Here is a 21,999-nt window from a genome sequence, read left to right as displayed (position 1 = left end):
AAACAGCTATCGAGTCTGGAACTTTAAGAAAATAATAGATGGCCATAACAAAAGCTATAGTCTGGAACTTAAGTAGATGGCCATAACAAAAAGCTATCGAGTAAGAAAATAATAGATGGTCATAACAAAAAGCTATCGAGTCTGGAACTTTAAGAAAATAATAGATGGCCATAACAAAAAGCTATCGAGTCTGGAACTTTAAGAATAACAAAAAGCTATCGAGTCTGGAACTTAAGAAAATAATAGATGGTCATAACAAAAAGCTATCGAGTCTGGAACTTTAAGAAAATAATAGATGGCCATAACAAAAAGCTATCGAGTCTGGAACTTAAGAAAATAATAGATGGCCATAACAAAAAGCTATCGAGTCTGGAACTTAAGAAAATAATAGATGGTCATAACAAAAAGCTATCGAGTCTGGAATGGTCATAAAATAAAAAAGCTTATCTTAAGAAAATAATAGATGGCCATAACAAACAGCTATCGAGTCTGGAACTTTAAGAAAATAATAGATGGCCATAACAAACAGCTATCGAGTCTGGAACTTTAAGAAAATAATAGATGGTCATAACAAAAGCTATCGAGTCTGGAACTTAAGAAAATAATAGGTGGTCATAACAAAAAGCTATCGAGTCTGGAACTTTAAGAAAATAATAATCGAGTCTGGAACTTTAAGAAAATAATAGATGGCCATAACAAACAGCTATCGAGTCTGGAACCTTAAGAAAATAATAGATGGCCATAACAAAAGCTATCGAGTCTGGAACTTTAAAGCCATAACAAAAAGCTATCGAGTCTGGAACTTAAGAAAATAATAGATGGCCATAACAAAAAGCTATCGAGTCTGGAACTTAAGAAAATAATAGATGGTCATAACAAAAAGCTATCGAGTCCAAGACCCCCAGTTCTGTAACATACAGAAGAATAAATACGGAGAAAGAAGCCTTCAAATCCAAATAGTTTACAATCTCCCATCTTATACTTCTTAGGGCAAATGGAAATGAAGTATAAAACGTAGGCCAAATGCCAAGTGCTGGGACAATGAGGTCGTTCAGAGATGAAACGGAAATTGAGAGCAAACAGGCGTTATATGTGTAACAGGAGGAAAATCTCGCAGTTGCTCCATGAAACAATTGTTGAGAGAGAACGGTGGAAGGTAGATGGAAGGAGGAGATTATGAACGGAGGTACAGCAAAGGGAATGAAAGGAGTTGCAGCTAGGGGCCTCAGGAAGGGACGCTGCAAAGAACCTTAAGTAACGTCTACACTGCATCGCGTGGTGTACACTGTCAGCACTGCCCCCTTACAGGCTTCTTAGGGTTAAAGATGGCCGGTAGAAGCAGCGGTGCCTAAGCTGACACGAGCAAATGAGACCGCAATTATGCCACAATTCAACCGAGTCCAATTGCTTGAAACGCAGCAGGTCGCAGATATATTAAACGAAGGTTCCAGAGAGACTTCCCTCAGTCACGTAAATGCTTCTGAAAGAGCGTAATCCGCGCTCCAGTTCTTCATTATGATCAAAGCTTGACCTTGAAATATTTCAAGTCTTTGTTGTTGATTCTCGTAAATCTTGTGGATGGCAAAATTGGGGATTAGGAAGGTGGTTGTAGGCATCAGGACATGATAAATCTTTGTATATGAAAGGATTAAAAGCTTGGTCTCGACTTCCTGACCTCGAATCGTCTTTTGTTTACACTTGACGTGCAACAATCTGTCTCACAATTCTAATCTTTGATTGAGCTGTCTATTTATAGATCATCTGGTTTTCACTTTTTTACCATTTTCAAGTGACCTGAACCTACAAGATTTTAATGTAGATATAAGTATCCCAAAAGGCAATAGAAATTGAAAAACGGATACGAAGTAACTATCAAATATAGGAGTGATTTCATCCACGCTTAATCCATGTTGTCTATGATACAAAAATGTCATCCTTTCTACTTTTGAAAATATTGCAATATTTTCAGAGTCTGAGCAAATAAGAGAATTTGGTAAGTGCGATGTAAAGAATCAAAGTCTGAACAAATAAGAGAATTTGGTAAGTGCGATGTAGAGAATTCTGCCTCTTACGTAGTCAGGAAAGTTAATGTATCGAAATTCCTTAAAAGGAAAAAAAAAAAAAAACAAGAATAGAGAGCTTTTTACCCGAGAAGCAAGTAACAGTGAACTTGAACTTGGGTCGAGTTCCATATTGAGCAGACCGTGAAAGTTGCGCGTCAATAGTGTTTTTTTTTTATACCCACGATCATCCTATTAAGGTATTTTTTTTTCTTATTTCGCTTCTCTAGAGTTTTTAGAGTTTCATGTACTCAGTTCGTCATCCTACTAACTTCAAGTGAAGATGCAATGCCTTACTACCGTAATGGTATTCTCTTTGCATTTCAGATATATTGCATCTATTACTAATTTATTAGTCTATTTTTTCTTTTAAGAAGCGAGATCTTTTCTTTCTGTATTTCCCTTTACCTTCTCTTACTTCCTAATGAGCACCATATTCGTTGGAAGCTTGAATTTCAAGTCAATAGCCCCCGTAGGCTTGTTCCATATGATAGGGTTCATCTTCTGAATAATAATAATATATTTGATGTCTCCTATCCGGGCCATAAACGGCTCCTCTTATAGATTTGAGCAATTAGTTTTCCTGTAAAACTTTTCAAGTAGTTGAAACTATATTTACACCCATGTCCATTTTGTAATTGAATTTTGCTTCATCACAAATTTTGTTCTCTATTACAAAAAACCTCGTTAAATTCCCGCCAGTCTCCTCTGATATACAGCAATCTAAACATGGTTCAGTGATGAAACTGTGCTCAGATTTGCCATTTTTGGACCGTAAAACACGTTTTTATTGGGCGTGACACAATCATCACGCAGTCATGTGTTTTAATTTACAGAAAAATTTACTAAAGAAATAATCACGCTGGACCTTATTAGTTTATTTGGAGTTAATTTCCAAACTAAAATTTCTTTTGATTTTCGTTAAGAGAGACTTTTGATCACACGAGCTTCACAAGAGCGAACAAGACAGAACACTTGTGCAACCAAGAGGTAATTGTCATGCATTTTCAAAAAACCATAAATCAATTGACAATAGTAAGGGAACTAACTGTTAGACCGAATTAAGAGCCCATAAGAAATGTCTTGGATAACTATTGATTATCATTCCCAAGGCCCAAAACCTTTTAAAAGACTTTGGACGGAACGCTGCTACCGTCACAATGCCAAGGAATTCTGCCCAGTCTTCAGGGTGACAGCATACATCATGACCTTGAAGTTTTATCGATAAAACGGCAGAATTTGCTCGTTAATCTCCCAATATTATCGAGTGGTGTGCGTTTATCCAGTAAAGGTTTCGTTTTCCTGTAATCAACGTGCCCACCACACCAACATGCCTAGTTTAAGGAGGTCCAGACAACATGCAATCAGATTGATTTACCCGCGAAAATCGTCGATTTGCAAAGTTTGCCTCATTGGGAAACGCCAGACCCAACATTCCTTCCACTCTCTTTTTGTACTCTCGTCGAAAATAGACTCAGAACAGTCTGGATTGACCAAAGGAATGCCATCTACAAAAAACCGAGATGTCTTTTTATGCATAACTAAGCTTGAATGCCGAGCACAAGGAAATTAATCAATGACTTGACGCTCCTATATAAATAGCAGATCGTTAATTAATCGAAGACTGTCGGTGCAGCGGAGATACAAGGAAGAGAAAGTAAAAGGAACAATGATTGGCATTGTGTTTTAGCCAACTGGTTGGGTTTCTCCAAGACAAGCGAAACGAAACTCCTGCAGGTAAGAATAGAGGGGCGCTGAAGACTGTATGATATTAAATGCTTGTCATTTAAGAATCTCACCTTCTTCAATGGCGTTCTCAAAGTGGGTGAAATAGTTTGTAGAATAAATAGTATAAGTAGCACTAGTAGTAGTAAGTTCCAGCATTGGGCTACAATACGAAAGTTAACACTGATTATGATAAAATGCACAATTATAGAAGAGGCGGCGCATGAAGCATTGCACTGAACCGAGAAAAAAGTAGCAAAAGTTAAATCGCTACTGGAAAATCGAGGAAAATATTGAAAATCAGTGGTAAGCAATTGTAAAATTTTACGGGGAGTGAGGAGAATCAGGGTGGCGAGATTTCAGTGACAGGGGCACTCAGCCCCGTAGGGGGGTTAGTGCCGTCAGTGCACATCCTGCGGTGCAGTGTAGACATTACTTGAGGTTCTTTGCAGCGTGCCTTCGGCCCCTAGCTGCAACCCCTTCCATTCCTTTTACCGTACCTTCTTTCATGTTATCTCTCTTCCATTTTACTTCCCACCCTCTCCTCACAATTTATTCATAGTGCAGCTGCGAGGTTTTCCTCCTGATACACCTTTCAAACTTGCTGTCGATTGCCGTTTCAGCGCTGAGTGGCCTCATTGGTCTAAATTCTATATTCAATTCAATTCAAAACGTTTTGGATAGATTATAGTGTACTCCACAGAACACGAAGAACCAGTCAGTGTATAATCCAGAGAAGGAATTGTAGAGGAAGGAAATCATTGTTGCTTACGGAAAAATATACTGAAAATTTTTCATCTGTTTGTTTAAAAATGAACAGTAAGTAAAAAAATTCGCCGGAGTTTCTTCGGCGCAATCGAGTTTTCTGTGCAGCGTATAATGCTGTATGAGCCACGGCCCATGAAACTTCCAGCCACGGCCCAGTGGTGGCCTGCCCTATATCATTGCCAGACGCACGATCGTGGCTAACTTTAATCTTAAATAAAATAAAAACTTCCGATTTTAGAGGTCTGCAATTTGGTATGTTTGATGACTGGAGGTGGATGATCAACATACCAATTTGCAGCCCTCTAGCCTCAGTAGTTTTTAAGATCTGAGGGCGGACAGAAAACGTGGGGACGGACAGACAAATACCCATCTATTCAATAATTTTCTTTTACAGAAAACTAAACTGTATTGACGTTGGTCTTGCAGTGACATATGAGATCTTGGTATTCCACTTACAAACTGAAGTATAATTCGTTTATTTCCTTAAAGAGTACTTGTAATCGTTTGGAAATAGAATTCCACTAAGGGACAACAGAAGAACACTAAGGTGTTCAATAAGGAAAGATAAATGAGAAAGGATTGAGAAGGAAATACTTCTGATAGAGAGCAGGATTGAGAAGGAAATACTTCTGATAGAGAGCAGGGTGACAACGTAACCCTTCAAGTGAATGTGGATATTGATGGTCCACGAAGGTAAGCCTATTGGGACCGAGGTGACAATATAAATGACGCTTATTGCTCCCCAGAATGTAACAGTGAGGGCGTGGAAACGAAGAGAAATATCAGGAAGAAATGAAGCCCTGTGGAATTTCTCTGGAGAGAGAGAGAGAGAGAGAGAGAGAGAGAGAGAGAATTCGAAAGGGATCAAACTGATCGGAATAAACGCTGGAAAAAAAAGTCCAGAGAAACTAAAATCAGCGAGGGAGATCACCCAACATAGTTTCTATATTTTTTTTCTTTTTTTTTACTGAGGAAGGACTATGTATACAGAAGACGCCAAAAGTAACAGCACAAGTTAGGAAGGGCGAGACCTCATTTTCATGGGACCATACATTGGAACCCCCGTACCAAAAACTAACGTTACCTCATGTTTTCTTATCTGTCTTGACTCACTTCTTTTAGCTAGGGCTTTGCTTCGCCCGGAAAACTCAACCCACCGCCCCCTCTTTTTGCGGGGGAAATTTCCTAATATCTGGATTCATAACGTCCATCAGGCAGGTCACCTTTGGTGTTCATTTTCTGTAGTTAAGAAAAAGCCACTTTCTACAACCAAATTAAAGTGAGTAAATACTTGGTTGTATACAGTGGCTTTTTCTTAACCATTCAAGACAAACACGAAGAATGTGTTTTCATTACTGGAGTTCATTTCTACGCTTGCATGGGTTGTGTCTTTGATACGACGTAATCTTTTATTTCATCTGACGAAACCTGATGACAAGTGCACTTGAAGTTCATTGATGGTACCGAGTTTCTGAAATTTTCCAGCAGTGGACAAACAGCTGGAGCACCTCTAATCGTGTTATGTTGCTGTATTCGTTTGAATTAATTTGTTAATTTATCATTTTTTTTATTTTCAGTTTCCTTTTGTTACTTCTTTCAAATGAACGCCATATTCTTTGGAAGCTTGAATTTTAAGTCAGTGGCTCCTGTGGTGGGCTTGTTCCGTATGAACAGGGTTCATCTTCTGAATAATAATAATAATAATAATAATAATAATAATAATAATAATAATAATAATAATAATAATAATAATACCATGGGCAAGAGCAACTCTGGAAGTAACTGTTATATTATTCATGAGATTGTCTCTGAAGATTATGATTTTTTTTTTCAAGACTGGTAAAAATGTGTCAACAAGATTACCTTAGTCTCAGTAATGTTATGTAAAAAAAAAATTTATGGCACTTTATGTACTGTACATGTTCAGGTCTGTTTACACGCAGTGTGACGATATTCGTCAGTACACACAATGTGTTTAACCAACGTAATGTCTTTGCGTCAGCAGGAATGCATCTAACGCAAAGAGATAAAAAAACCCCAAGATTTCCCTTCATTTACTATCTGCTTCTATCTATGGTAGTGTTTATGCCTTTAGCGCTTCAGAAACTAAACGACGGAAGACCTCTTGATTTCTCTAGGAGTTAATGATGCCCCGAGTATTTAAACGACGTGCAATAAATCTACTTGTTTACCTCTTCTCATCAGGAACTCGAGGAGCAAAATCGGTTGTTGGTACGTGTCGGAAAGAGGCAAGAGGCTGCTCTTCGTCGCTACCAGGACATGAAAAGTGAACTGCCCCACATCATAGAGGCCCACAAAATTGAAATTCATGTTCTGCAGGAAAAGTTACGGAGGGTAAGTGTCTAGTGTTTATTTTTTCTTTTATGTTGTTAGACTCATTTGTATATTAACGCAAAAGTTAAATGTATCAGTTGTAAATGTCAGTTCCTGTTCACGCCAATAAATAGGTAGATTTATGAATTTAATTTTTCATGGGTATCGTCAGAAAAAATCTCAGTCCATAACCTTATTAAAATTGTATTGTTGGGACAGAGTAAAATGGAATCAGTCACACCTCTGAGGAGTTAAACTCAACAGGTAACAGCAGAGAACTGTAACCCTCACCTTTGACTGAAGCAAGAGCTAATGATACCTTATGATAACTAAATCTATCTCTGTTGAGGCCTAATAACAGCCTTGCGCACACTGCATTTTCTCCTTTCAGGCTACTGAGACTAACCGTCGAAACAACGAAAAATTGAAGGATACAGATGGAAGGATACTCAAATTGACAGAGGAGCTGTCCAGACTGAGGAACCTCAGCAAGAAGCGCCACTTGCCCGAGAGAGACCAACTCAACAGGAAGCTTAGTACAACGGTCCTGTCTCTTGAGGAAAAGGAAAAAGAAGCCGAAGTAAGGCACTGTACATGTTTTAAGTTCTTTCCTTTACTTTTATTCGCAGGATTACTTTTTGCCATGCGGTAGATCTTCCAGAATCTTGCTCTGTCACTGAGGGGATAGAAAGAGGGGCAGTAATACTTCCCTTTCTAGGTGCCAGTAAACGTAGAGGTTGGTTCAGGTTTCTGAAACAGAAGGGAAGGTGCAGAATTCTGTTTTCCAGGAGTAAATAGTAAAAAGGAATTATCAAATTGGTAGACTCATGCTCACAATTTCCTCATCATGGAGTAAGAGATGTTCAGTGACCGAAATGTATTGCAGATCACTGGAGGTGAATAAGGGAGCTTGGAACCCTGTTTTGATAGATAAGCAAGTCCTAGAAGAGGTTAAGCATCTCTGCTAATTTGGGAACACAGTAGGGTATGCAGCAGGAGTTCAGATACAACGTTAAGAATCATGGTCTGAGTCCAATAGGAAGATCGTGTTATGAAATAAGAGTGGGCGGAAGTATGTGGTGTCCGGAGGCTGGAAAAAGACCGAGATGGTTTGGACATATCAGGAGAAGGGATGAGGAACAGATTTTATCAGAAAAGCGATAAATATGGAAGTGGCATTTGTTCTCACTAAGCTTATATAATTGGCAAAGCTTCAAGTATTTAAGCAAAGAGAAAGATTGGGTAACCTATCAGCTTTATTTAGTAGTGTTTCCTGACAGACATTGTTATTGATTTTCCACTTTGGTTTCTTGAAGGATACCACATTTACTACGATCTATATCAGGCATTTTGAATGTACGCTGAAACATTCATAATGTCTGAAATGTTTGTAGTAAATGTAGATCTTGAAATGTTAGTAAACAAAAGCAGTTCCCATATGATACCCAGCTGTTACTGCAGATAATCAAATCTTGAAAGTTAAGTGGGCACTAAAACAAGACATGAGATTTCAGATTGCTAGGTTGATGCACTTATTTCATTAATTTAACCTTGTGGATTCTTTTAATTTTTCTTAAAGGAACTTAAGCGTCGTTTAGCCATAGTGGAGAAATCTCTGAAACAGCAAGTTCAGGCTGAAGTTGCACGGCACAGAAATACAGCCAAGAAACTATACGGTCTTCAGTGTGACCACCACAAACTTGAGGATACTCTTCAGGTAATTAAATATTGCAAATATGTGTTTTTGTTTTAGAAAACTAATGTAATTTGAGCAGTATGTGATCAGATTTAATGATTATGGCCTTGTGATTTTAGTTTTGTTTAAAATACCACAAAATGCTTGAGATTAATTTCACCAAGATGTACTGTTAACAATTTTCAAAAGGAACGTGAAAGGGAGCTGGCAGCCTTGCAGCAGTACAGTCGAAGGGCTGGTCGAAATCTTGCGAGCAGTAACTCTACAACAGCAACTTCATCAAGGTCAGCCTCCATTTCGTCAAGACACAAATCAGGAGGACGTAATAGAGGCAGTGGCTCTTCAACCACGACGACGTCAGGGATTGTATCCTCCATAGAAACCATTTCAACTACATGTGAATCAAGGGCTTCGGTATCTCTTGATGCGTGAGTTTTCTGTGCATTTTATTTGTGAAATTCTTACACAAATTGGCAAACAGGTTTATGTACAAACTCTTCAGTAGAAGTCTTTATGGTACAAAGAAAGAACTAAATTACCAAACAACATTCTGTTGGTCAGAGCATTCAGTAATGATTATATCTACCGTCCTTTCTGCTTTACGCTGAAGAACGGACAACAGTCAGCCTAATGTAATAGATATCATCAGTACCCTGTCAGTTCATTTTTGTTCGGTTTGACAAAAGAGAGCATCTGTTATCTCTGAGTATTTGTGGTAGCAAAGTTAACTAAGGTGCCACATCCCTATACAGCAACCAAGTTTGCAAACTTGGAGTTGTGCCATAGTATCCATGCCATAGTCTTCGAGTTCCCTTGCATTGGGGTACACTCAGGCACACTTTTTTCACGTAAATACAGTACTGTAATGCATGCATATTGGGAGTCTTGAAATACTTGACAGTTTACTTCCTAAAAATAATGCCTTTAGCACAATGACTTGACCTGAAGTCATATTTTATAGTATCTGGGAATGTAAATATTAAAGCAAACAGACTGGGTTGGGTTTGTTATTACTTATTAACACGGCAGATCAACCGTGGAATGTATCTACATATATACAGAACCTTGTTTGGAGAATGAGGTACTGACAGGAGGGATTCAAGGCAGTAGAACGCGCCTTACAGCAGGTTTAGAGTGCTCTGGATTGTCCACTTCCAAAGACAGGATTTTGCCTTGAAAAATGAGGTTCTGGGTTGATAAAAGTAGGGAGTAACATATTGTAAGATAGGTTTTTAAGTACCGGTAGGTTTCCTAAACCTGTTTAACAGATACAGCTCTCTCTGTTTAGATGCAGTAAACCAAAGAGCTGTTTTAAATGTCTCTTACGTAATCTTTCTTGTAACCCTCTGCTGCTCTTTCCTCGATGGTGCCTTATTACTCCTGGATTCCTGGCATTTAAGCTCATCGTAGAACAGCACCAGGCTACAGTTTCTTCCTTGACATTTGTAAAGTTGATCTCTGTTTCACCCGATGCAAAAGCAGTGATAAGTTGGATTATTTTTCAAACTAAATTCTTGCTGGAACTTCTTGTCAGCAAGGAAGGAATTTAGCAACTGTGTGGAAGATGTGCAGTTTACCTTTTTAATTCCTGGCTCATACTTTGAGCCATAGTGACTATTAATGGCAAGTCCGCAACAAAAAGTATGCTGTTGACTAGATTACTCATTTGAAGATAAGCCTGGTGGTTGTCCAGTAAGATGATATCCTAGCGACCCTCGCCAAGATAAGCCTTCATTACTGGTTCAAAGTACTGTAGTGGCGAAACCAATATGTAAAGACAGTACATAGTAGTTATCCAAAAATTCCTTTAAGCAGCATATCATTGATACAAATATGCATTTTCCAATTCCATCAGGTTCTGATATTTTCCTTTTGGAATTTTTAAATTTGTATATACTCGGAGATTTGGCACATACTAACTCATTTGTATATTAACTGCTGCTTTTGAATCCCTAACACTGTCTTCACCCAGCTGTGCCAAAGTTTTGTCCTTATCAAGTAGGCCCATTTTATCTGCACTGGAAATTTGGCAGGACGGTAGTTCATGATCTAGAGTGAGCTGCATCAGCGTATCTTTATACTGTTCAGCTACACTAACATCTGCACACTGGGATTTGCCACTGAAATCCAGTTGTGTAATATTATGTAGTTTGTTGAAATCCTACAAAAAACTCATCCAAGAAAGTAAACTTTCATTCACAAAACATCTTTGCCTTGTATTCCTGGATCATGAATTTTCAGTTTGTTCATTTGCTTTTGTAAATCATACACAGAGAGAGATGACTGCATACTCGCATTAGTTGTTTTCTAACATGATTCTGTAATTTTTTCAGCTGTTCAGCTTTTTTTTTTTTTTTTTGGATAAGCAGTACCTTTTGAGGTTGTTGTTTCTTATCCTGGACTTGGATAAAACTCACAAGCAATTGAGAACTGGTGCTCAAATCAACTGTGAACAGTAACATAAGCGTCAGTTCTGAATCAAGTCATCCTATCTCAATTTTCATGGATGGCTTCATTCTTTGTCAAGTCATATTTGTTTTTTATGATGGTGTTTCCATTAATAGGTTTAGAACCAACATGAGTTCCCCTCACTCTTTGTCCTGTACTCTTTCTGCCTGAACTGCCATTATGCCAGGCCTACTCGTAGGTGTTTAACTCTCTCTTTTCCATAATACTTGAGGTTTCCTACAGTTTTTCAATGCTGCTTATGTTACTGCTTTTTTAACTAACAGTTCATCCATCTTGTCTTCACATGTTCAGACCATCTCGGTTTTTAAGAACTCAAGACTATTTTCAGCCTCTACCTTCTAATAACATAGTGGTGAGAACTATCTTCTGAGCTTCTCAGTGTTACTTTTTCTTTTGTATTAAAGAAACAAAGTACTTTTAAAAATCTAAACTTTCAGCATGAAAAATTCTTTTATTCTTAATCGGAAGACTTAACTAAAGCATATTCACACCATCGGAAAACTAGGGAATATTTACTTCCAATACTGTCATGTCATCGAAGAATATCATCAGAATGATTATGATAAAGTTTATTAATTACTAACTGACCAACCTGGCGCTGCCTGGGACAACAGATAAGCACTTGCCTCCCTAACACCCCCTCTACCCTCTCTCTCATTCTTTCCCTCTTTCTTCTCCCTAACACCCACTCTACTCGCTCTCTCTCACTTCCTCTCCCTTTCCTGTTAAGATAGTTGCTTTACTTACAATGCCCAAGATTTTTGACATTTTATATTTCACCCCTTTTCACCTACCAATTCCTATTGGGGCTGAACTTTGACTTAAAGGGCATTGAGAGTGTCACTATTAATTTCAGCGACCTCAAAAACTATGGATTAGACACTAATGTCTGTCATTTTTGAAATTCTATTTTCCACCCCTTCTCTTCACTATTTATCTCAGCGGCCTTGACAGCAGTGGATTAGACACTATCTGTCGTTTTCGGTTATCTTTACATCACCCCTTCCCACCCTCACCCCCTTTGGCGCCAGTAATGTCTTATTCCCCACAGTCTATGTACACCGAAATGACGTATGCCCATAGAGTTTATTTGATTACTACGTCCACAGACAGAACCAGCACTGTTTCAGGGAAGCCCTTCCCATCCCCAGCCTCTTTTGGTGCTCTTTGGTGCTAGTGATGTCTTACCCCCACAGTATTATTTTCCAGATAGTAAGTTATATGTATACCAAGTTTAGTTGAAACTGATTGTTTGATTATGAAATTTAGGTCTTGGAGACCAAGAGCTGGAACCCATCAGGATTATTCAGTGCCATTTAGTTGAAATTGCTCAATGCGTTTCAGTTATGCTGGAACACACACACATCAATTTTTATATACTATATTATATAAGACATTTTGGTGAATATGGAATTCCTTGTTCATTTTAAAATCCTACAGAGCACATTTTAGTAATAATGAATATGTAGCTTGGAATGGAGATTTCTTAGAGATAATCTGACTATTGTATACAAAAACAATATAGGTCTGCTATTTCCTCACAAACATATGCTGATTGTCAAGGCAAAAAAGAAAAAAGTTTAATATGAACTTGAAAAAAAAAATGCTTTGTACTGCTTATTTATGATATTTACACTATAATTTCCAAATCTAATACAGGCAGTTTAAGAGCTTTTTATTAACAAAAGTTTAGTTTTTTTATTGTATTCACCCTTATTTTTTCGTAGGTATTGGATAAATTTCTTTTTTTTTTAACATTGACTAGAATTTTAAACAACAACAACTGCAATGAAATTCTGGTACACATTTGGTGACAGGTTAAATGCACTCTCCGTCTCTCTTGATTTTGTTTCCCTTTCATTTGGGTTAGGTAAGGACAATAGTTACCCATCTAAATAGTTTATAAATTGAAAAATATATGTGCATTTCAGCAGTGGAAGACTTCCTCCGATTAGTGCTGACCTTCTTAAGAGAAGTAGTGATTCTCAGATGATATCATCCACTCTCACTCTCTCTCCAGAGCCTACAGAAGTGCCAACAAGAAGATCAAGACATAGATCAAAATTAAATAAGGTAATATTCTTCTCATTGAAGCTATATCTTTGCCCATTTTTGCAGGTGCTCTGAGGCATTGTGGTTCCACTAAATACTTTCATGCAATCAACATTCACAGGAGTATGTAACTGTTCATATAATCTCACTAGGAACATTGTGTTAAGAAATTAATTTGGTGTAAGGCACATACCATATGTTAACCAGTAAAACTGCTAAACATTTGTGCCTGAAAAATGTGTCCCTTTTGCTACATGTTGAACAGTACTGCTACTTGCACACTGAACAAACACATTTCACCCATCTGGAGAACATTTAATCTTAGTACAGTAGAAAAAATACTTAGACAATGCAAGATTTCATAACAAACATACTAGCTTTCCGGTTCATGTTTCACTCTGAATATTTAAAGTTCGTGTCTCATTTTCTTACCATTCCAGGAAAACACTGAAGATAGGCGAGTGGGGCGTATCAGACGTGGACGACGGTCTCCACATCATTCTACAGATGATGATTACTTGGTATCTCCTCGTTGCAGTCCTACCCCAAGTCCTACGACAACACCAGAACCTCAAATCCAGCAACAGTCTGAATCCAACGAAGAAGCAACAGATGGCAGTGGAACCCTCCCTGGTCACTCTGACCAGAGGAAACGACAGTGCCTTGCAGCAAGTTTGCAAGAAGCAAGACAAAAAGATATGCAAGAAGGAAGTAATAAAGAGGAGAGTCCTGATACATGCAAAACTATCCAGGCAACAGTTACACGAGAATACTCCCTTATTGAAAATTACCCCCCTCGTGAAAGAGGAGTTCTTACAGGAGGATCAAGTGGTGGGTCAGACAGTGGGAGTGGTGTATCACCACCTCCAATAAAGCCCGTAGCCTTTGTCACTGAGGGTCGTGTGCAATCTCGTCTTTCACGCTTAGAATCTCCTATGCCTTCAAGAGGCGTCCATAGAAGGCGCACCACAGGTACTGCTGCGGAAGTTCGTTCAGTCTCTAGCCTTTCAAAATTAGATGCAAATACTACCGCAAAACCTTCCCGCTCTGCTATCACACCCTAATTGTACAAAACTTGCTTTTGAGTTCACTTCAAGTACACTTGCCAGAATCATTTGTATTGTCATTACATAGGATATAGCCTCCAAGTTCTGGGTCAGAAAAAAAAAACATTTAAATCTGCATTTTGAGTACCATTCTACTGGAATGTTATCACAGAAAACCTTTTAACAGGTACCACCAAGTTCTATACTGAATTAGAAGTTCTAATTCTATAGAGCTACAGAAATTCAAAAATATAATGTTCTATTCTGAATTAGTTGAGGCTAATTTAATAGAACATTCTGAGAGTGAAACTGAAATTGTTCAGATAATGATTACAGAATTGGAACTATTATTAAAATGTTGAGAAATGGAAGGAAATATTGTACCATTACCAAGGCAGATGTTAAAACATGTTTATACAGAATATTGTAGCCTAAGAATTTATTGCACCATTGCATTATAGGAATTGTCTGATTCACAATTAAAATTTTATGCTTGGAAAAGTTTTTGTTACCCGACACATTTTTCAAGTGCAGTATACTTATTGAATAATGAAAATTTCTTGTGGCTTTAACTACTCAGGTTAGTAATTCCTTTAGTTGTGGTACCTTCATGGGTCTATCGATAATGATATAGGCATCATTTCTTGGATGTTAGTGAGCTACCCTAAGGCCTGGGTTTAGGTGAACAAAACTTTAATGAATGGATGACAGAATTTAGGTCAAAGGCAAAGCACTGGGATCTATAAGGCCATTCAGCGCTGAAACAGAAATTGACAGTAAAAAGGATCTAAAGGTGTAACAGGAGGAAAATCTCGCTGCTGTACTGTGAAACAATTGTTAGGAGAGGGTAGAAAGTAAGATGGAAGAGATATGAACGGAGGTATGGCAAAAGGAATGAAAGGGGTTGCAGCTAGGGTCCAAAGGGACGCTGCAAAGAACCTTAAGTAATGCCTACAGTGCACCGTGTGAGGTGCACTGATGGCACTACCTCCTACAGGGAATATAGCTTTAAGGTAGCTTTTAAGTTTTAATACAGCTTTTAAATCACAGATGGTTGTTGCTTTGGGGTGAGAAGGGGGTTGTTGCCAAGTTGTTAAATGTCTTCCTTTTGAAGGAAGAGTGCTGGCCATTGTGATGTGAGCCACTAAACAAAGATTAGGGTCAGATTCCCTCAGCAGCACTCCTTTCAAAAACTTAGTTGTCTCCTTCAAAAATGGGTTATAGATATAACCATTGTTATATAAATATTCCATAATCTACTGTAACAATCAACTGAACAGAAGAATGGGATTGAAATGGGCATTGGTCATTGCCTCGAGTTGCTGGGTCAGGTATTGCCATGGGAGATGGAAGCTGTTCATCCCCTTGAAATTAAGGTGCCTTTTGCAATGTAACTTGAGTTTGTCATCCCCCTTCATAGTGCCTTGTTAAACAGTTAAACAACCTGACAGTAACAAAGTGAGACATCCAGTACATGAGTAAATTTCAGTACACAGGAAAATCTTTGTGGTCATGCACAGTGGCATTACACGTGGACCAGAATGGAGTCCATGAAAGTGTGAAGGGAGATCTTTGGGAATTTCCCTGCAGAGACCCTATTCTAGTGCTGAATGTAGCAATATGGCTGTTGCTTTTGAAACTGAGGTATAGCAGACCTGGTTATGACTTACTTCTGTCTTCTCTATGCAACTGCTTGCCTTTTGAAATGGTGTACATTTCAGCAATGTTTAACTCCTTTTGCTTAGGGTCTTAAAGAAGGCATCAGGCATACTTGATGTTCTTAACCTCTGTGTTGATTTTCTTTAGGTACCATTTGACGATCAATGAGGGGAAACTGTTTTGTTTTCACAAGACAAAGCTGACAGGAGTGAGAGTAGTACAAGTAAAGTATGCAGTCTGGTTATCAGGCAGAACAAGTGAAGTGGGAACTGCAGGTATGATAAGGGCAGGCGAGCTGGAAGGCCGGCCAATGGGCAAAGGCACACTACAACACAACTGTTGCCCTTTACCTTGACCTGTAGAGGCAGATCTAGAAGCCAACCACAACAAAGATTTGGACATAGAAGCAGCAACTTCAACAATCATTCACTCATCTCTCTTTGCCTTCTAGGACCTTCCCCTCTCTACTGTGACCACTTGCTGGAAGACCAATCTTTGCAAGTTTCATAAATGAATGATTAAGGAATAGTGGCAGGAAATCACCAAATCATTATACTGATACATCAACCTACACAGGCACAGTTAGGCAACAGCCAGTCTGCATAGCCATAACAGCTTAAAATACCATCAATGAAATGAAGAGTACAGCTGACCTAAGAACACTGCACTTACCCAAAAGAAAACATTCTTCAAGCTCATACAAATCTTGAGGAAGGAAGACAGGTGAACATGCTTGGTTGGCAGTTGGGAATGGGGAGGAGTATGCACAACATCCAGTTCAATAGCACTGCAGGAAAAAATGAGAAGGCATGGCAGTATCTCAGCTGACAGCAGGGATACAGGTACTTGGCTGGGAGCATGCAACAGGTACCCTGAAAGAAAACAGGTGAGCAGGCAGGTGCACACACAAGCAAATGGCATATCTTCATCAGCAGACATAAGAATGGAGTTTACTTGGTTAAAGCTGTACATACTGACAGCCCATCAAAGAGGGGATGATGCCATACCAATCAAGAGAATGATATAACTGATATTAAAAGGCAGGCATACCCCCGGACAAGAACCACCAACTTTTAAAATTTCCACCTGCACAAAACTGATAAAAAAAATGTTACTACGGTGTCAAGAAACATCATACGACAGACACTACTGTAAAATTTTGACATTAAAGATTCCTTCTTATAAAGCAAAATAACAATATTTCATTTGTACACCACTGATAATTGAATTAACTAAAAAAGACAATTCTGACGGTTCAAGCAATTTGTTTGAAAAAATATTTTGCTTTTGATCACAGTTAAAGCATTCACAGGAAATATGCTTCACTATTAATCATGTACCTTATTCACTAGTCACTAATTGGGACATGAAGGATGGCCATCGAGCAATCAAAAGCTAATACCATTTATCTTTGCTTTGCATCGAAAACTCGCAATTCTACCAAATTTGTTACTGAAGCTGGGAATATTAATTTAGTGGTCTGGAAGCTTTTTTGACAACAATAAACATATTCTATATTAAGCAAGATTCACACACACGCCAGTACTCCCAACAATGCACTCTTACAATTTAGTCAAATCTCAAGTTAAAAAGGATGTAAAGGATGTGCAGAATTGTCATTTTTTTTTTTTACACCACTTAAAGCTACTTGACACAGTCTAGGCTAGACAATCACTAACATTACAAAATCATATCTATCTTTTCTTCTAACTCTCAAAAACAGCCGTGCATGTTGTTAATGTCCAGCACTGTACAGTAAACTAGGTATGTTTTAACCATACACATCACTGTCATCCAAGATAAATTATATTTTGTGAATGAATAAGAGGTAAAAGGTAAATAAGGCATACAGAAAAAATATCCTTTATTATGAAATAAACTGCATTCATACAGCAGGGATAGTTACAGTGTGAGGAGTGTAAAACTCCTAAAATTTACTTTACAAGGAATACTGTGGGACCAACTTTTATTTAACCCTGTAGGAGTTCTGCATAACACAATTCTACCAACTTTTCCATATAGGCAGCCAAAAATTCCTTGTGCTTGGCTGAGGTTCTAGCTTACAATATTTAAATTGGTTAAAGTCTTATATGAAGATAACAGTTAAAACCCTCAAATCATAGATGATATCATCACAAGTTCAATGTTTTTCACTTCTCAAACCTGAATACTCTGGCACAGTTCAACATAACAAAACATAATGGGACTCTCTAGATCACAACACTGGCACTAATTGTTATGGACATTGCTACTTGCAATTCACAATATATGTTTATCATAGCCAACTTTTCCAAGATAAAATAAAGGCAATCATATGATGTCATTTACAAATGTCTTGTCTTTGGATTCAACTAAATCCCACTTCACAAAATAAATATGTGGGAAACTAACAGGAATCCTGTGTGTGTGCCTTCAAGTCCAGATTCATAATTACATTTACCTATTCCATCAGACTTTACACACGCATGCACGCGCGCACACACACACACACACACACACTATAAGCACCAATATGGTTCAATAACAAAATATTTGCCTTGTGAGGAACACAAGCTATAAAAAAAAACCTCTTAATCCTATTCCTGCTCAGATATAACTTAAATGGTAACATTTATTCGAACAGAACATATAAAAAATGGTTTTAACTTTGTACAAGGAATATATTCTGAACAGGTTTATATGTTCACCACATTCCTGAGAATTTCTCTGACTCTAACCTGTTCATAAAAAACCATTATAAGAGGATAACAAAATCCACAGAATTTATACTGCCTGTGTTTAAGATATGTTCTGGCAGACTTCATCACATAAATTAGAGTAAAGCAGTTCAACAGATCAACATCAAAAAGATATTGTCTGGCATAATCTAAAACTGAATTTTCTTGCTTTTCTGTGCCAAACCAGGGGAAAATCTATTAAAACAACCCCAAATTTCACATTTCTTCTAATTACAACCAATTTTACACTCCCTTTAACTACACAATATATACAGTCACCAATTATTTCCCGTCCCACCCCTACCCAATAAGTCTCGCTAGTTCAATATTCAGGCTCTACCAACAGTTTCCTATCTAACGACACGAGTCTTTCCAGGAATAGGTTTATCACGACGCTTTTTCTGGAAAACTTCATCATCCTCCTCCAAATAGCGTTTTGGAGGCGCAATAGTCCTGCCTGAAGATGACACCCTTTCACTTAATCTAAACACACTTTGAGATCCTGAAAATGTTGGAGATGAAGAGCCTGCTCTTGGAGGTGAACCAGACACTCCAGCCAATCTTCGGTTACCAACAGATCGCACGTCCAAATCTTGAACTGATAATGGTGTTGTTCTTACTATTGGAGACCCAGATAAACTTCCTTCATCATCTGGCTGTAGTCTTGACTTTGACTGGTTACCTGTGTTATTTACTACTGGCATGATAAAAAGGACTTCTTCAGTGTCTTCATCAATGATACTTGTGCCTCCTGAAGTTTCAACAGTCTTTACACCACTATCTGAATCCATGTAATTTGATGTAGAGCTAACTGGTAAACCTACATCAATATGTTTCTGATGCTGTGAACTCAGTCTCTGCGACATAGACTGTACTGTAGTTGAAAGGGAGGACTTGGAACATACATTTCGAAATGTGAAACTAGTATTATTCACAACAGATAAACTCTGTTTCTGAGATATAGAAGTCATCTGACTGTGAACCTTAAAATCTTTACCTATCTCTCCCATATTGGTAGCAGATAACCCTTGTGCACTTGGAACCATCTGGACCATTTGGTTTCCCCTTTCAAAGGTTCCATTTATTAATTTAGCCTTGTTTTCATAAGTTGCAGGACTTTGTTTCACAGTTCTCACCTGACTGACCATTTGTTCACTGACACCATTTTTTTCAGACATATATACAACTCTTTCTACTTTCATTGTTGAGCTGTTATTACTTGATACTCGCACAAGACCACTATTTCCAACCATATTTACATAATTACTACTCTCCCCTGAATCTCCCTCCAGCAAATCATCCTCATCACAATATTCTTCCTGCAGCAAAGTCAGACTATTTCCACTAACCACACTTCCTTTTCCAGCCACTTTTTTTTTCTCTCTCTTAGGAAAAATATCCTCATCACTTTCATAAATAATGGTGTTTCGTTTTTCTTGAAGAGAGCTTAAAGGCCCTTTTAGAGACTGTTGCAGCCCTTTCGAATGAATATGCCCAACACCACCAGAACCAATACGACTCACTGAGACAAGAGGTTTTCTTAGTGTTTCTGAAGCATTCTCTGCTATAGACATATTTGGCACAACTTTGACTGTACTCCCAGGAACATTATGTACCCCTTCGTCTTTCACATCAGACATTTTTAATACATGAGAACTAGATTTGCATTCATCACTTAATAACTTTGATGACCCATGTACACTCTCTGAACCATCGCAGAGGTCTTTGGCAATACCATCAGAGGGTTCTTTACCCGAAAGAGAACTATCGTACTTTGTTTCACCAGCATCACGTTCAAGAGAGGGAACTTCCTCATCATCTTGGTTTGGTTGAGGAAGTTTATTTTCAGAGGATGTGACGGGTGTAGCTGTGTCGCTTCCAGTACTTGCATCTTTACGGTCTTCAGAACCAAATGAAATATCCGGCAAGACAATTGACTCATGGTTAGGATTGTGTTGTTCCATTAGTGATTTTATTAACCTTGCTATTGCCTCTCGTTTGCCTCTCACTACTTCTTGTGGAAACCACTCGCCAAGAGTTCGAATTGGGAATGTATAATCTTTCAGAGGGTGCTGTAAAAAAAAACATATCCAATTTTAAAATCTTAACAGAAATAACTCTATTAAAACTTCAACAATTCTTCTTAAAAATAACTGTTTTGAGAAGTCATTAATTGCCAAGACAAAGAGTGCTACTCAAACCACTACCTGTTTTGGATTAAATAATGTCAATACCTATTGGAAATTAAAACAAATCAGAAGTTTATGACAATCAGCAAGTGACAACAAAAATCTTTATGCAATGTTGTGAGAGGTTGGTAACTGCTTGCTGTCAAATGCCTTCTAAACATCAAAAATACTTCTGTGATTTTTTGTTTATGTTCAAAGCCTCTGTGGATGTGACCTTCTCAATGGGATACTGGATCTAATGCTGATCTATTATTCTGAGACAGTTTCAGACTTCTGTATATGCCACATTAGTCTAACACTCGCCATTTTATAAAAAAAACTATACACATAGTTTGTTAAGGGGACAGGTCTACAGTTATAACCCTTACTTGGGTCTGTTCCAGGTTTACTTATTAGAATAACTGTGGCATTGACACCTCATGGGAATAACATTTATCAACCAAAGGTGACTGCCAACACTGTAATAAGTATAATAGTATAATAATGCTAAAGGTTCCATGTGCTTTGTTGTTTCAAACCACACTCATAGAGTTACCACAAGTAGCAACAAAAATAATCAGGCCTATAAACTACAATAATAAACAAATAAAAACACTATACATATGAATTCATATATTCTTAAATCATAATGATAAAAACATGAAGTAAAACTACTAATGATGATTTTCTATTTTTGTAAACTTTTATTTAAAAAAAAAAAGGGCATTACATTAACGAGTATGTTTTCTATACCTATCACTATCATATAAAATTGAGCAAAACCAAAGATGGTAGCTATTACATATACCATTTCAATTAAGCTGAACTTTTAAGCATTTTTCTTTTAAAGCAGAATTAAATAACCAATTAGTTTCAGAGCCACCCTATGTAAAACGTCCACAAGCTGAAAATTATGCCAACAATGCTGTTCAATCCATGATGTACATTAACTGAGCTCTTTGTAATATTAGTGATAGGCATATATAAACTGACAAATTTGAATTTACGAACTCTCATACCATCAATAACATAATTTAAAAAAAATGTTAAAGTTTTCTAGTATCTAAAATCTGTTATTCCTTTGTTCTTAAATATTCATTCAAGTTGCTAACTACTTTAACTATCCTAACCATTATTACATATATCATGTATCCCAAGACTTGCAATGTAGTCCAGGATATGAAAGTAGTAGTTGTGTATATATAATATTACTTTCGGTAATAATTTATGCTTAGTATTTTATATAGAGGGTGAACCAAAAGTAGGTGGACAGTAGGTGGAATAAGGTTTGTATTAGGGTTATAC

The 21,999-nt window shown here is 37.7% G+C and overlaps 2 protein-coding genes across 9 annotated transcripts in view; one reads left to right on the top strand and one right to left on the bottom strand.

Moving 5' to 3' along the window:
* Window positions 1-14,651, top strand: part of LOC136825283 (lebercilin-like protein) — an 88,475-nt gene extending 73,824 nt beyond the window's left edge. For 2 of the 3 annotated variants that reach the window (XM_067081368.1, XM_067081369.1), the window contains exons 6-11: window positions 6,759-6,908; window positions 7,279-7,467; window positions 8,467-8,604; window positions 8,773-9,011; window positions 12,984-13,125; window positions 13,545-14,651. In XM_067081368.1, coding sequence (XP_066937469.1) covers window positions 6,759-6,908; window positions 7,279-7,467; window positions 8,467-8,604; window positions 8,773-9,011; window positions 12,984-13,125; window positions 13,545-14,168 — 1,482 coding nt within the window. In that variant the 3' untranslated portion in view covers window positions 14,169-14,651. The remainder of the gene's footprint in view (window positions 1-6,758; window positions 6,909-7,278; window positions 7,468-8,466; window positions 8,605-8,772; window positions 9,012-12,983; window positions 13,126-13,544) is intronic. The other variant, XM_067081370.1, reaches the window with a different exon arrangement.
* A 3,005-nt stretch (window positions 14,652-17,656) lies between these two features.
* Window positions 17,657-21,999, bottom strand: part of LOC136825282 (sentrin-specific protease 6-like) — an 80,557-nt gene continuing 76,214 nt past the window's right edge. For all 6 annotated transcript variants that reach the window (XM_067081361.1, XM_067081363.1, XM_067081364.1 and 3 more), the window contains one exon: window positions 17,657-20,598. In XM_067081361.1, coding sequence (XP_066937462.1) covers window positions 18,877-20,598 — 1,722 coding nt within the window. In that variant the 3' untranslated portion in view covers window positions 17,657-18,876. The remainder of the gene's footprint in view (window positions 20,599-21,999) is intronic.

This window comes from Macrobrachium rosenbergii, chromosome 37, assembly GCF_040412425.1.
Source record: "Macrobrachium rosenbergii isolate ZJJX-2024 chromosome 37, ASM4041242v1, whole genome shotgun sequence".
Lineage (NCBI taxonomy): Eukaryota > Metazoa > Arthropoda > Malacostraca > Decapoda > Palaemonidae > Macrobrachium > Macrobrachium rosenbergii.
The sequence above is the reverse complement of the archived record's forward strand: the minus strand, read 5'-3'. Positions and strand labels throughout refer to the sequence as shown.